The sequence below is a fragment of the Mytilus californianus genome, unplaced genomic scaffold, assembly GCF_021869535.1.
Source record: "Mytilus californianus isolate M0D057914Y unplaced genomic scaffold, xbMytCali1.0.p SCAF_2, whole genome shotgun sequence".
In the NCBI taxonomy this organism is placed as follows: Eukaryota; Metazoa; Mollusca; class Bivalvia; order Mytilida; family Mytilidae; genus Mytilus; species Mytilus californianus.
This window is the reverse complement of record NW_026262668.1, coordinates 15,105,554-15,123,131: the sequence shown is the minus strand read 5'-3', so window position 1 is coordinate 15,123,131 and position 17,578 is coordinate 15,105,554. Positions and strand designations below refer to the sequence as shown.

Below are 17,578 nucleotides of genomic sequence, written 5' to 3'. Positions count from 1 at the left end.
GGTCCCTTAAAAATTTTATTTCTCAAGACATTCTTTAAAATTAATCAATATTAAAATGAAGAAAGGAACATTTGTAATTATGTACATCATAAAAGTCTGTAATATCAATTTTTCTAGGTAAACAAGTCAGTTTAATTATTAAAAAAAACACCAATATTTTAATAAAATAGTGAAATATGAATGCACAACTGTTAAAAAATTTAAAAACACATAAGAATTAAAAATTCCATTGGTTACATGAAAATTATTTCTTTCGTTACAAAATTTCCCATAAAAATAAAGGACATGGACGTTTTTACCTAGGAATATTAATGCCCTGGACATGAATTCCTAGGAAAATTAGTCTGGGCACATAAATTTTAATAAAAGATTAAAGCAACACTGTAAAACAACATTAAAACAAAAGAATTAAAAATTCCATTGTTTACATGTAAATGATTTCTTTTATTACACATTTTCCTACTAAAATAAAGGACATGATGTTTTTACCTAACAATATTAATGACCTGGGGCATGAATTCCTAGGTAAATTAGTCTGGGCACATAAATTTTATTAAAAGATTAGTGCACAACTGTAAAACAACATTTAAACAAAAGAATTAAAAATTCCATTGTTAACATGTAAATGATTTCTTTTATTAAACATTTTCCTGGTTAAATAAAGGACATGGACAATTTTAACGATGAATATTCAATTTGATTCTATGGACATTGATTCCTAGGAAAATTAGTCTGGGGACATAAATTACTGACACTGGACTTCATATACTAGTAAATTCTGTAACCATGGACTTTTTATACTAGTAATATTTGTACACTTTTTACCAGGACTAATTTATCTCTTACATACATACTTCTTACTTGAAGACAGTACATTTAAATGACATAAATACAAATAAAACGCAAAATTGGATGTTATATCTTTAATTTCATGTTTTACAAAAACATTCTGCTATATGGGAAAATATCATCAAATTGAGGTCAACATTAGTAGGCAGAAATATGATTATATTAAAATATAAACTATTTAATTTTATAAATATAATTCACTATCAGCTAATAAAGAACAAGATTAAAATATAATTGTCTAATACATTAAGAACATTTACAAACCTACAAAGGAAACTCTTTCCGACCATTGCATTATCTGCACTTATATCAATGTCTATATACAATAATATCTGCTCTATTTGTGAACCATCACTGATGACAACAATCGACACAATATTGCTTGGTTTAAGTCTATAATTGGTGGCAATCTTAACTGATTACAAGTTTGAATTCACTATGTAACCTCTGCAATCTAGCTATAACTTCTAATTACAAGTTGGGCTTGCGTTGAGGTTTCTGCAGTAGGATCTACGACGTCTGATAACAAATGTGTATGTCAGTTCAGGGTAGGTACCAACTCGGCAGGGATAGCTCATCTCACGTCGTACTGGACACTGACTAACGATTTCATAGTCATCATGTTCATAGTAGATGGACATATCGATGGACGGTCTAGTGAGGACTGATGGGAAGTGAATGTCCAACATAACTTTGTCGTAGGACCATGATAGGAATTTGAAGTTGCATTCCCAAACTGAACCCGACTTTTCCTCACAATTTGTGGACCTAATTACACCCTGTGGACAATACGTCACGTCTCCGTTTTTCATAACTATCACCTTGGCCTCAAAATCGTGCATAACTTCCCTGCAACGAAAATAATATATATCAGAGTTAAAACTGAACATCAAACAAGACACACTCATTAAAGTGTGCAAAACAATTGTGGAGGCTACAAAATAAAATACAATGAGCTTGATCTTGTACCTACATATATTTGTTAAATATTTTCCTGAACTTATAAGCTATATATATATATGGTTTCTATTATCTTATATAAGCTAGATAAGCTATCATTTCAATAAATAATCAATCTCATGACAACGCCATGTAAAAAAAAACCAGAAATAAATGGAAAATGTGTCTATGGGCCACAGATGCCCCCACTTGTAAATAGTTATCAAAGGTACCAGGCTTAAAATGCATAAGTAAACTTCCACATACAGATGCAGGATTCACGTAGTTAAGACCGTTTTGTGATTATAAGCATTGTGTATAAGTTTCATAAAATTTGGTTGAGGCAAATTAAAGTTAGAGAACGGAAACGACTGATTTAGCATTTTTTTCAATCATAAAGGGGCATAACTCAAGAACATTACGGTAAAAGTGACGCCACTCAATTTTAAACATGATCTGTGTTTTGTGGTAATAAGCATTGAGTATAGGTTTCATTACATTTGATTGAGGCAAACTATAGTTAGTTAACGGAAACGAAAAATTAAGCAATTTTTATGTTTAATAAAGGGCATAACTCATGAACAGTAAAAGTGACGCTACCCAATTTCGAACTTGATCTGTGTTTTGTGGTAATAAGCATTGTGTATAAGTTTTATAACATTTGGTTGAGGCAAACTAAAGTTAGAGAACGGAAACCAATTTTGGGGACGTACGCGACGGACGGGACGGACGGACGGACAAGGGTAACACAATGCCCCTTCGCCTAGCGGCTGGGGCATAAAAAGACCAAAAGACAAACACAAATCTATAAAACTCAACTCTAGATTGAGCAACACGAACCCCACCAAACACAGAGGGTGATATCATGTGCTTCGGAACGGTAAGAAGATCCTGCTCAACATAAACCTTAAAAGAATTAATACTTACTGTCCTAACATAACAGTATCTGGTACTAACTAATAATTACTGTCCTAACATAACAGTAGCTGGTACTAACTAATGATTACTGTCCTAACATAACAATATCTGGTACTTAACCTACTAATAAGTACTGTCCTAACAAAGCAATATCTGGTACTTAACCTACTAATAATTACTGTCCTAACATAACAATATCTGGTATTAACCTACTAATACTTACTGTCCTAACATAACAATATCTGGTACTTAACCTACTAATACTTACTGTCCTAACATAACAATATCTGGTACATAACCTACTAATAATTACTGTCCTAACATAACAATATCTGATACTTAACCTAGTACTAATACTTACTGTCCTAACATAACAATATCTGGTACTTAACCTAGTACTAATACTTACTGTACTAACATAACAATATCTGGTACTTAACCTACTAATACTTACTGTCCTAACTTAACAATATCTGGTACTTAACCTACTAATAATTACTGTCCTAACATAACAATATCTGGTACTTAACCTAATATCAATTACTGTCCTAACATAACTATATCTGGTACTTAACCTACTAATACTTAGTATATAAATTTTGTTTAGGGGCCAGCTGAAGGACGCCTCCGGGTGCGGGAATTTCTCGCTGCATTGAAGACCTGTTGGTGACCTTCTGCTGTTGTCTGTTCTATGGTCGGGTTGTTGTCTCTTTGACACATTCCCCATTTCCATTCTCAATTTTATTACTGTCCTAACTTAACTATATCTGGTACTTAACCTACTAATACTTACTGTCCTAACTTAACGATATCTGGTACTTAACCTACTAATACTTACTGTCCTAACTTAACGACATCTGGTACTTAACCTTCTAATACTTACTGTCCTAAAATAACAATATCTGGTACTTCACCTACTAATTCTTACTGTGCTAACATAACAATATTTGGTACTTCACCTACTAATACTTACTGTACTAACATAATAATATCTGGTACTTAACCTACTAATACTTACTGTCCTAACATAACGATATCTGGTACTTCACCTACTAATACTTTCTGTCCTAACATAACAATATCTGGTACTAACTAATACTAACTGTCCTAACATAACAGTATCTGGTACTTCTCCTTCTAATACTTACTGTCCTAACATAACAGTATCTGGTACTTCACCTACTAATACTTACTGTCCCAACATAACAATATCTGGTACTTAGCCTACTAGTACTTACTGTCCTAACATAACAATATCCGGTAACCAGATAACAGATGAAGGTAAGCTAACTCTTGGTTGTCCTCTTGGCCAAGAAAGTCTTGGATCATTCCAGGAGACGCACTGCATGGCTTTAAAAACAAGTGTCTTAGGATCCTATTAATGAGATTGAATGAAATCTGATTAAAGATCTCCCGAGATATATAACCCTTTCATGAAAATCATTTTCAGAATCTATAAATACAATTTGCATGAAGGAATGTTATGGTGAAATGTTTGAATGAAGGACTTTTTTTTTTTAATTCGTTACAATTATATTTCATCTAGGTACAATAAACTGCGTTGGTGTTTACAATTCAAATGTTTTGTTGCATTGCTGGTAGCACTTATTTGGTTCGATAAAAATTGTTGTATAGTAAAGTATAGTATAGTATTATATTGTTTTGTTTTAAATTTTAATGTAGTGTTGTGTGTTGTAGTGTGTGGTGTTGTGTTGTGTTGTGTTGTGTTGTGTTGTGTTGTGAATATGTAATGATTGTGCTCAAAGATAATGTTTCCCTTAAAAAAATACTTTGGAAAGTTGAATACTGATGTTTAATGATCACTTGTAGTTACATAGTACATATAACATACACGCAGACCATACTGATTAATCTTAGTGTAGTGTAGAGTTGTGTAGTGTAATGTAGTGTAGTGTAGAGTTGTGTTGTGTTTAGTGTTGGTGTTGTGTTGTGTTGTTAAGTGTGGTGTGGTGTTGTGTATATGTAATGATTGTGCTAAAAGATAATGTTTCCCTTAAAAAAATACTTTGGAAAGTTGAATACTGATGTTTAATGATCACTTGTAGTTACATAGTGCATATAACCTACATGTAGAAGACCACACTGATTAATCTTATCTGGTATTTTACAATTCTCCTGATATGAGTCAAGTACTATATATACTTACAAAGACCATGGTTTCTTTTGGAATCAAAGAGTGTGTTACGTTGTTTACAGGATCGATGGGTCTGACAAGTCTGTTGTAACCATTGAGGATAGTCGTAATGATATCATACTCTGTTGCAGATCGTTCTAATAAAACCAAAAAAGAATAGATGTATTCCATAATAAAGTAAAACCATTTAATGTTTCTTTCCTTTTCGAAAAAATACATATCTGCTTTGTTTTGAAGAATACAAATCAGGGGCGGATTCAGGCGGGGTCGTGGCGGGCGTATCTTTAAGTTTCCACCCCCCTAACCTAAAATGCTGGATCCGCCCCTGCAAATCGTCTTGAAATGGTTCAAACTATAAATGTAATGGCTGTGATTTTTGACCCCTTTCGACTGTCATACAAGTGAGAGGTTTAGCTAACTATAAAACCAGGTTTAATCCACCATTTTCTACATAAGGAAAATTAATGACTGTACCAAGTCAGGAATATGACAGTTGTTTTCCACTCGTTTGATGTGTATGAGCTTTTGATTTTGCCATTTTATAAAGGACTTTCCGTTTTGAATTTCCTCTGAAGGCACCTTGGAGTTCGGTATTTTTGTTATTTACTTTTTTTTCAGTACCATTTAAAGTTCAAGAAAACAAAATGTATCACAAGTACTAGAAATCAATATACCATCATACTCATTATAAATGAATAACCTTTCGTTTATCATAATTATATCGACGAAAAGCGGTAACATTGTCACTACCAATAACAAAAGTAACTTCGTCACTACCAATAACAAAGATAACTTCGTCACTACCAATAACAAAGATAACTTCGTCACTACCAATAACAAAGATAACTTCGTCACTACCAATAACAAAGGTAATTTCGTCACTACGAGTATCAAACTTTCTGGTGTCCCTCATAAAGTAAGAAAATACTTAATTTGGCTTTCAAAATTATAATTCTAGGAAGGACAGACAACACATCGATAAAATACAAAAATACGTAAGTCAGTGACAGACAGTAAAACACTATACAAAGAACTCCCTCCAGACAACACTGGGAATAAATTCAGGTCACACAGTTCCTAGCCCATATCTAGCCCCGGTTGGCGAATTAAAAATACAAGAAGAAGCCGCATTCAATAGCAAAGTAGCCACTTATTGTTGTATTAACTGGGAGATTATATCTCCATGCAGGTGCTGCTTTCGTGATGTTAAATATAAATACAAAAATGCCGTCAATCCTTTGACATAAATATCATTCCCAATCAACCCTTATTGTCCTATTTTTAGCTTTTAAGTTTAATTGGTGACTTGTAATAAAAATTACTTAATGAAATGCCATCATCTACTCGAGGAAATGAAGTAATTGGTTAATTTTGAGAGTAGAAGATGTCATGTTCAGAGATAAATTTAGAATAAAATTGGAATTATTAGCATGAGGGTTCTAAGCAGAATAAAATTGGAATTATTAGCATGAGGGTTCTAAGCAGAATATAATCTAAACAGAAAATTCAATTAAGAAAGGGCAGTGAATATAATAATATGAGAAAGGGTTCATTATAAATGGTAAAACTCATTTATTGAAACAGCAGGCAAATTAAATCAATAGCTATTTTGCCACACAAGTAAAAAAAAACGGCGACGCCTTAAATGGATAAAACAAGAAAAACATAGCGAGAACAGACAGAAGAAAGTTAAAGAAAAAACATGGGTATAAAAAAAAATTATACACAAAGCAAAAAACTTAGTATTGAACATTTCTGAATGCATTAACTAACTAGGCAAATACATGTAACATACCTATTGGAGACAACTGGATGTTGTTGGTTCTAACGGTTGCACTACCATCTGTAGCTTCGCATATATAGGTACCAGCATCACTCATAGCGACACCTGTTATGGTCAATGATGGACTAGAGACAGTACCTCCAGAGAATCTACCAGTTACAGTCAGTTGCTGAGTACTTTTGTACCATCTGATTTGAGTGGGATTTCCGTTTGTTACTATACATGACAGTGTAACGGTCTCTGTCTCTCCAGGATTATAGAACGTACGAGGGGCTGTCACTGCCAATGGAGCTATAACATAAAATTAGGACGTGTGAATAGGCAAAAGTATATACGAATGTTAATTGTAAGCATGTTATAACTGACTATTTACCCCCCCCCCCCCCCCCCCCCCCCCCCCAATAATATTTCGATTTTTTGACAGATTGCCATTTATCAAAATCCGTGTGTCACTAATGTGTGCTTGATTTTGTGTATGCTCGCTTAGGAGACAAAGTATACCGCCAATTTATTGGTATTCCAATGGGAACTGACTGTGTTTCTATTAATTCAGATGTATTCCTATATTGATAGATATCTTTAACAATACATGTATTTATATGATAAAGTATATGTAAACAAGCCAGATGTTTTCTAAATACACCAATGCAATTCATCCACCAGAATTCACTTGGCTATATATGTGCGTGTTTGCATTGACGCTTCGGATATCACTGCATGTAACATTTTCATTAATGTGTAAGCATGATAATAAAAAGAGGTACTTCGCATACACCTTCTACGGTTATGATATTTATAAGGCGATCAAGTTTAGATATTGTCCTTCAAATCCTTCTCTTTGGATAAATGGATTTTTTTATCAAATTTACCATTATACTGTTGTTGTTCAATGGGATCGTCCGATATTTTTCTAGATACTAGTAAACAACAATTCGCTGAGTTATATTTTGTATAGTTTTGTTTTTCTGTATAATTGTTTTGGGCAATGTACAATGATCATGTCTTCCTGTACTTTTCACGAAGTTGTTGTATGAAATCAGCTATGAAATACATCTACAGGTACTGTATAAAGACGTGTAGAACGGCATGCTTTTATATCTTATTACTTTGAGTTTACTTTCTGTAAATGCAAGCATTTTTATTACGGTATTGTTTGTTGATTATTTTATGTTTTTGATATCTATTATAGATCGATTTTTATAGTTAAGTGCTTTTCCTGTACTGCTTTTTATTTTATGTTCATTTATGCAATCCTCCACAAACAGCCGGACTAGCAAACTTACTTCTAACACTCAATGAGAACTGACTGTGGAGCTTTGTCTGGCACACTTTCGTCTGACGCTGCTCAATGACAAATTGATTGTTGATCATTTTCTGACATAACTACTTCTTACGCTCAACGACAAACTAAATGTTAAGGAGTTAATACATTACCAATATACTTTTGTGTCACACTAAGTGGACAAGTACACACCGATGAAGTAGCTGTGGAAAGCTCTCTTAGATATGCTTACTACTTGTGTTCATGTTGATAATTGACTAGACTGTTGTCTGTCATACTTACATCTCACGCTCAATGGCAAGCTGACTGTTTGTGGTGTGGTGCTTGTTTCTGTATGTAGAACATCACAGTAAAGTGTCTGCCCATCATTGGCTGTTGTTGGTGCAAAGCGCAGAGTCCCGACTACAGTATAGGATTCGTCACTGGTTATAAATTGTGTAGTTGTTGTGAACTGATTGCTCGTGAACTGTGAATTCCCCATTCTCATTGTCATTGTCTGTATTGGGTAGCCTCCTACTGATGTACAGGTCCATGTTGTTGGTGTTCCTGGGACCACTGATGTTGGTCCAGTCAAAACTGGTGGCTGTGGGGATCCTTAAGACAAAATGGTATACTTGTTATGCGACTCTATTTAAAACCATATTCATTGTTTGAGTTTGTGACGAATACTATACCAGCAAATTAAGTATTCAATAGCTGTAATATGGAAAATTTTTATATAGTAAGTAAATAATATACGTAGCCTTCTATACTACCTTTAATTCAAACGAAGACTTCTTTTATATATGGTGTATAACAGAATTTTGAAAGTAGTAGATCATGTCAATATATTTACAGACATGCTGAAAAGCTTTTGTATGGTGGTATATATCTGCCCCTACTTGTCACTTAGTTAAGTCGTCTTAATTAGCTAAATAAGTCGACTTGTCAGTTAATTTAGTCTACTTATCACTTAGTTAAGTATACTTGTCAGATAATAAAATGAAACTGTTTTGTAGAAAATTAAAACATCTTTTAGCGTTTTCGCCCATTTTATGACATATAAAAACAGACTTATATATATTACAAGTGCACTTAACTAAGTGACAAGTAGACCTAATTAAGTGACATGTAGACTTGATTGACAATTAGACTTGTGTTATCTGACAAGTCTATTAGTGTATCTGACAAGTGTACTTGTGTATCTGACAAATCAACATGTACATCTGACAAGTCGACTAGTGTATCTGACAAGTCGACTTGTGTACTATATTTGACAAGTGAACTTGTGTATCTTGTCAAATATATAAATCGACTTGTCATATACACAAGTACACTTGACACATACATAAATCGACTTGTCGGATAACACAAGTCTACTTGTCACTTAGTTAAGTGCAGTTTTCAGATATATAAGTCTGTTTTTACATGTCATGAAATTGGCAAAAACGCTAAAAGATTTTTTTATTTTCTACAAAATGGTTTCATTTTATTATCTGACAAGTAGACTTAATTTACTGACAGACAAGTCGACTTATTTAGCTAATTAAGACGACTTAACTAAGTGACTAGTAGGGGCATATATATGCCACCATACTTTTGAGATGCTGAAATGCTTTGATTTACATTTAATTTTGTTGGAAACGATTGTTGAATGACGGGCTAAATAGTGGAAATAAAATATTCATACTTACTATAGACTTCCACGAATTTAGTTCTAGACAATGGATTCTGTAAAACACCATTTTCGGACTGACATTCGAAAACTGCGAGATGTTCAGCGTCAGAAGCGGTGAATGAATACGTGTTTGTTACTGTATTTCCAGCGGTTGATGATGATGAATCAATTACTATACTGTCGCGTAACCACGTGACAGTTGGTGTAGGTGAACCTCCAGTTACAGTACAGGTCAGAGAGACCTGGTCACCCTTCACAATAACCTGTGGTCCAGTGATTACCGGCGCACCAGGAGGCACTGTAAAAGAAATGCTGTAGTTTTCTTTGTCTTTTATTGTTGTTACTTTGGTTTTTTTTTAATTTATTTTTTATCTATTCATTTTGTTGTTTTTTGTTTTTGTTTAAGGGGATGGATATTTATATAGATTTAATGAAATAAACTGTTGTATCATTTATCCAGTGTCAGCTTCCTATATACTTTAATTGAGTTGCAAGGTCAAAATTCAATCTTACCCTTGCCAATGGAAGATATTGTGCAGTTATTTGTTTGTGTTAATGTGTGGTGCGTCAGCAGACACAATGGTTTCTGTGTCCACACTCAAATATCAAGAACACTTGTTAAACTCAGTTGTGTCTACATTCTGCGGCCGTATCATTTTGTTCACGGTGTTGCCCTTTTTAAGCTATAAAAGGTAACTAAAATTTCAATAAGACGCGCACCACCTATTCTTGGCCCTCATTCCTATCCACGTTATTTTTTTTACTTCTAAACATGTTTGGGGCGGAATCAATTTACCGTTATTTATACATCTGACACTACTGGTTACCGGAATTTTGGATACACCAAATCAGGTATTTCATATCTGAAAAACAGGCCATATATCTTCTTATATCCATATATGCCCTTAATTTTAGAATTCATTCATACATTTTTGTATTATTCAAAATTATCAGTGTTCTACAAGGATCACCAGTCCCTCTCCTTTCATCTGATACCTTAATTACTAAAATATATTCTACATAGTTTTATATTTACACCTATGCGTAGTGACTATTTTGTTTAAAATATGAACTACTTTCCAGTATGCTCTTTTTTGACCGGGCCCGATTTGGTGGTGTTACATCTTACAAAGTATATCCAAATTATTTTTGCAAAGAATTCCGCTCAAGCCGGTGCTATGGGCCGTCTTAAACTTGCAATGAGGTGAGAGTTTTTTTACTCTGTGTTGAAAGCATCACTGTGACTTTAAGATAAAGAACAGCAATAAAAGCGCTGTTCCTTTGCTCTTTGTGTGTTTTTTGCTGTACACTCACTGATTTTGTGTCATGGGTGGATACCCTATATCCACAGATATCAAATTATCGAAGCATTCAGGTTTGGTTGACCTGGTAATATAACAACACTAACTAATAAGTTTTTCATTGTAGACGTTCAAATTTGGCACTCCATGGATTTCCGCCTTATTAGCTCATCTTAATACTATGACCTCCAGTCAAACTGTTTTATTATCACAACTTAATCGTTTATGCTAATAAAGGTATTTGTCCATTATTTAACTTAAATTGTAGAAACTGTCTTGTGTGGATTATTTATTACCTTGAGATATCACTGGGACAATTAGCAAGGCAATGACAATGTAGTTAACAGCCATGACCCTGTAAAAATACAAAATAAACCAACGATAAAAGGTTATAAGTATAATGCTGTTGTGAAACCATTGCCTCTGTTATTAACTAGGAATAACAGTTATTCGTTAATTTATAGTTTGAAACAAGACTAAATGTTTCTTTTTCTTTCCTGTATTAAAGTTCTGTACAAAGTTCCCCGAGCATTTCGTTAAGACATTTATGTCTTCGTACACTTTGTATGACGTTTCTGTATGAAATCTTCTCCGAAGTTCACCCGCCGATATTACAATATTGTACGGCAAAAGTTTCAGTGACTGTCAGCATATGTGTTGCCTGTACTTGTGTTTCTATTATTTTATTCTATTAGTTTACTGATTGTTTTATCTGTACGTTTTAAAAGTTGCTTTAATTCGCCATTATGTTCACATGCCTATCTAAATTCAGGAATCTCGTCAAAAGTTGTGTTTAGTTTTATCTTAATGTTTATGTCATTTGGGTTCTAGTGCATTTATTCACTCGTTGTCTAGACTCGGGGCGATGTAGAGCTTGACATTTGAATTTTGTTGATATCCGTATATTTGACTTCTAGATGTCCTTTGGATCTTTTTTACGTCTATTAGCTGTCTCATTAACAGCGTTCATTCTCTTGATTCACATTGATGAATTATCAAATATCAAGAAATTTCGTCCTGTTAATTTTCAACAGCCGATTTTCTCAAAATCAACCTCAACTGTTTTCTTCTTTAATTTTTCATGTTTGATTTAAAGTTTAACAAATCTGGAGTACTTGTATTTTGTGAAAATTGTAACCAACAGCTATGCGAATTGGTAGGTCTTAAGCTAATTTAAATTTATTAAAAATTGAAAACAAAAGTCTTAAAAGTTCTTTTAAGTATATCAATTGGACTTTCATCATATTAAAAGTGTTATTTCTCAAAGCAAAAAATCTAAAAAGTTCTAAAGACAATCATATAAAGGTTCAAATGTTCTTAATTGTGTAATCATACACGTGCCTTTGTGGATTTAGCTTTAATGTTCGTTTCTGTAGTGTATGGATCTAATGATTTTAAACGTTTTTTTTGTTTTGTTTCTGGTAACAATGCTTCTTCGGAACTTTTCTAGTCTTTACATTGTAAACATAAAAATAAGGAGATTTATGAGTGAATGCCTATGCGACAACTATACACCAAAGGCCAAATGACAAAGATGTCAGCAAGGATGCGTTTTCTCCCATTTTGTCTGTTTAGAGGCCAATAATATACTAATCATTTTTTGGTACCAGGCTTAAAATCAGTTAAAAGCTGACCTTCTTTATTTCATTCAGACTTGTAACAACACTAATTGGCATGTGTGTCCTTTTAAATGCTCATATTCTCCTATATATTTTTGCCTAATTAGCTAATTTAAACACCATGACCTCGAGTCAAACTGTTTTATTATCACTCCTATATTTACTTTGGAAAGTTCATTTGTACAAACCATTGAACCCAAGCGGACTTCCAAAGTATGGCGCTGGGGTAAAAGTTGTTTCTTCAATATGAATGCGTGAAATTTTGTATAAGAACTCTCAAATGAAAGTTTAAATAAGCATTGAAAATGATAAACTGGGTATTAACTATTTGTTACAATATTATTGTGTACTAGAACGTTAAAAATCCCACTTAGCATGTTGGTCTAGTACAAAGCATGTTTCATATCTATATCATAACTTTATTGCAAAAGAAAACCCTGACGGTTTAAGCAAAACTTATCAAATAGACAGTACATTAATTACAATATACATAATTTATTTTGCAATAAAGTTATCATATTTATAAAACATTAACGTGCTCTCATCCTATGTATAATATAAGCCACTGGATGTTAAGGAACCAATAATCATCATCACCCATTCCCTCCTCATAGAGTGTGACGTACAATATAAGCCACTGGATTTTAAGCACCAATAACCACCATCACCCATTCCCTCCTCATAGAGTGTGACGTACAATATAAGCCACTGGATTTTAAGCACCAATAACCACCATCACCCATTCCCTCCTCATAGAGTGTGACGTATAATATAAGCCACTGGATTTTAAGCACCAATAACTATCATCACCTATTCCCTTCTCATAGAGTGTGACGTATAATATAAGCCACTGGATTTTAAGCACCAATAATCATCATCACCCATTCCCTCCTTATAGAGTGTGACGTATAATATAAGCCACTGGATGTTAAGCACCAATAACTATCATCACCCATTCCCTCCTTATAGAGTGTGACGTATAATATAAGCCACTGGATTTTAAGCACCAATAATCATCATCACCCATTCCCTCCTTATAGAGTGTGACGTACAATATAAGCCACTGGATGTTAAGCACCAATAACTATCATCACCCATTCCCTCCTTATAGAGTGTGACGTATAATATAAGCCACTGGATTTTAAGCACCAATAACTATCATGACGTATAATATAAGCCACTGGATTTTAAGCACCAATAACTATTATCACCCATTCCCTCCTCATAGAGTGTGACGTATAATATAAGCCACTGGATTTTAAGCACCAATAACTATCATCACCCATTCCCTCCTCATAGTGTGCATTTTTCAGTTTGCTCGATATGCTCGTTTGCAGTAATGTATCCGATTTTAATGAACATACTATTTTCAATACTGACACAACAATTATAGAAGAGATATAGTATTATTATATACATGTACATATACTTCTATAAATGTAAATTTATCACAAATATAGAGATTTATTGTGCAAATTTGATTCAAACTAATGGAGTCTAATAAAAAGTTGATTTTGTACGTTAATCTTAATTATCAAGCCACCAAGCAATGTTCCTTTATTTTTTTCTTGCAGGTTCCTGACAGGCACATAAATAATGTGGCTGAGTTTAACATGTTTGTGGGCTTTGGAGTACACACAGATTGAATTGTGTCCATCACAGAATGAAAAGGTTGCTTATCAATAGTCCCTATACCTAGTTATCCCGTCAGAGACCAAAACTTTTTAAGGTACAAAGTCTATCTGGTCGTATTTATTATATAGGATATATTTTTGGATAATGATTTACACATAATACAGTGTAATAATCACACAGGGCTCAAACATAGGCACAAAAGAACGCATTCTAATATAAATGTTCATATATTTAAGACGGATTTCAACATTAGTTGTCGAATTCAACTTTAAAAAAAGTTCAGTTGTTATTTAATTTTAACATGTCTTTTATACGCTTCAGTAGTAGTATAAGTATATAAGTGAATTGGAAAAACTCGTCTAGCTACCCCTATGAAATTGATTATAACAGGTATATATTTTGTTAAGTACACGCGTAAATAAAACCGTTGGTAAATTAAATGTATAAGTAAAAGTGACATTTAATTGAGGCACTTTTCATTCATCTTTAAATTTTGTAGGGGGATATTTTTTATAATACATTTTTTTAATTCTAAATTTCTTGAAAAACAATTTGTTTCACAGGGGAACTGAAACAAAGGTTATTTCTATTGAAAACTGGTAAAATAATATAAAAAAAAAATATAAAAAGGCATTTAGATTTTGATTAAAGTTGAATCAAAATGTTTGTCCCGAATGAGAAAAAACACGCCCCACCCACAAGAATGAATTGATTATTAAGATTTAAATTTGTCATACGTTGCATAAAATATGTAATAATATGGGCAGTGAAATGGCCGATCACTCTATTTATTATTTTTTATTAGGGGGTGGGGGGTTGAGGTGTAGCATCTTATTTAATCTGTTTGGTAAGTGTTTGCTTGGGTTTTTTTTTCTTTACAAGTTGCATCTGAAAAACTGCATTTTGTGCTTGTTTTAATATTTTTTTCCCTGTGCATTTCGATCATGAAATGTGATTCTTACAGTGTTTGCAGCTCTTTCAAGAAAATAAACGAAAATAAAACTTTTTAAATTGTATACGCTTTTCTGCATTTACCTTCATCAGGAACGCTTAAAGCTAAATATTTGAAAGTCAAAGATGTACAAAATGTACAAGTACCGAAACACATGAAGAGATATATGACCAAAAAGGACATAAAATACAAGCCAAAATGAAGTAAACAATATAATTATTAAATGAGTTGAAAGACTTTATTACATTATTAGGAGCAATGACTAAAATTGAACATTCTGTATGCTACAGCACCAACCATTAATCTTTTGTCGTGGGGGAGGGGGGCATGTTTTTTTTAAATACATTTTTAATTCTTAATCATTTCTTGAAAGAAATAATTTGTTACAAAAAATGGAACAATAGTTTCTTTCTATGTAAAATCAGGGGAAAATAAATACGCTGAGTTAAAAAAAAAATCTGTTATTGAAAAAAGTTTGATTTTGATAACAATCCCTTAAAAAAATCCCATTCATTCTCACAGAAGATGGATGGTCGGTGCCTTAGAAGATCATGCAAATTTGACTTGGAACCCTTTTATTGGCAATCATTACGGTAGATACGATAGGATCTGTGACACAGTGTTCCAGATTGCAATTCAAAACAATATTATTATTGTTATTGCTATCATTGTCTATTGCAATACAATCGAGGTTTAAATCGTGTAAAGCATATTCTGACCAGTGTTACCTGTTGCATCTGCAGTATCGATTGGCGGTAAAAGGGCGTGACTTTGTTGATACATAAAAATATAACCCTTACCTTTCTGTCCTGACCTGTTGACTCGAAATACTCTGATGTTCTGTGTTTGCTTACAGTAATTTTCTTTATATGTTAGAGTGTAAAACGAAACCGGTTTGTCCTTCTTTTGTCGAATAATCCTTTTTATGTAATAATCCGAACCCGATTAATGTCATTATGACTCCCACGATAGTAGTAAATCGTATTAAAAATATTTTGTCACATGCTATTTAATTAAAATTGTTGAACATACTGGCGGATCGGCGGGAACGCAAACCATCCAGTTAAAGTTCGAGTTAGAGTTCGAGTGATGTTTCAAATTTATATGATTATCTGTCGTTCGGTTAATTGATGTGTCATTGACGTATACACAACATCACTTTTTATTCATATATTGATATTTGAAAATTTAAAAGATATAAATGTTATACTTGTTAATCCAATGATATTTTAACGTTATTACGGTGATGTGATATCATTTGTACATGTATATATAGATTCTACCACTGCATCGAGTGTGATACGATATTTATCAACTCGCGACAGTTAAATTTTCAAATTTAAAACGCGAGGCTCGCCGAGCGTTTTAAATATTTAAAATTTAACTGTCGAGAGTGGATAAATATCGTATTACACGAGATTTGGTGGTGGAATCTGTTTCTCTAATGATTTTCAAACAATACGCAGGCAAATGTATTCCTTCTTTTCGAATGATCTGCAATAAGATGTGTTCTTTCTATGTGACGTCATCAGGCATGGTCGCCTTTTTTCATGCCGTCACAATAGGAAATTCAGAGGAAAGCAAGAAAATTTGACGTCATAATCGGATTTTAACCAATGAAGAACTGAGATCAAACGAACCACACGTTGATTAAATTTTTTTTATACAATGGGTGCAGAAAGGGATAAATTGACGAAGAATTAGAGAAATATAGATTCTACCACTGCATCGAGTGTGATACGATATTTATCCACTCGAGACAATTAAATTTTCAAATTTAAAACGCGAGGCTCGCCGAGCGTTTTAAATATTTAAAATTTAACTGTCGAGAGTGGATAAATATCGTATTACACGAGATTTGGTGGTGGAATCTGTTTCTCTAATGATTTTCAAACAATATGCAGGCAAACTTATTCCTTCTTTTTGAATGATCTGCAAAAAGATGTGTTCTTTCTATGTGACGTCATCAGGCATGGTCGCCTTTTTTCATGCCGTCACAATAGGAAATTCAGAGGAAAGCAAGAAAATTCGACGTCATAATCGGATTTTAACCAATGAAGAACTGAGATCAAACGAACCACACGTTGATTAAATTTTTTTTTATACAATGGGTGCAGAAAGGGATAAATTGACGAAGAATTACAGAAATATATATATACAATATATGTACATTGTCGGAAAATATAAAATTTATTTGTATGAGCTTTAGAAACAGGACGAAAAGCGAGGCTCGCCGAGCTTTTCTCCTGTTTCGTAGCGAGTACAAATAAATTTTTATTTTCCGACAACGTACATATATTGTTTTTATCCTGAAATTTACACCCAACACTTGAAACTTTAGTTGTTAAAATCTTAATCATTGTCTCTAATTTTTCTACGAAATCGACATAGTTTAGACCGCGAAGAGGACCCCAAAATGAGCTGTAAATCTGTCACATAATGCTAATAAAGGGTCAGATAATATTACTTAACAAACAGATGTTTAAAA

At 33.2% G+C, this 17,578-nt stretch overlaps 1 protein-coding gene across 1 annotated transcript; it reads right to left on the bottom strand.

Annotated features, from left to right (window-relative positions):
- Positions 1-908: 908 nt before the first annotated feature.
- LOC127729319 (cell adhesion molecule 2-like) lies at positions 909-15,933 on the bottom strand. Its single transcript, XM_052237077.1, has 8 exons — positions 15,891-15,933; positions 11,181-11,239; positions 9,600-9,881; positions 8,209-8,520; positions 6,657-6,935; positions 4,874-4,998; positions 3,945-4,081; positions 909-1,698 (listed from the first exon to the last, which is right to left on the bottom strand). Exons 2-8 carry the CDS (start codon positions 11,233-11,235, stop codon positions 1,317-1,319), a joined length of 1,572 nt encoding a protein of 523 aa, XP_052093037.1. The 5' UTR covers positions 11,236-11,239; positions 15,891-15,933; the 3' UTR covers positions 909-1,316.
- Positions 15,934-17,578: the final 1,645 nt, after the last annotated feature.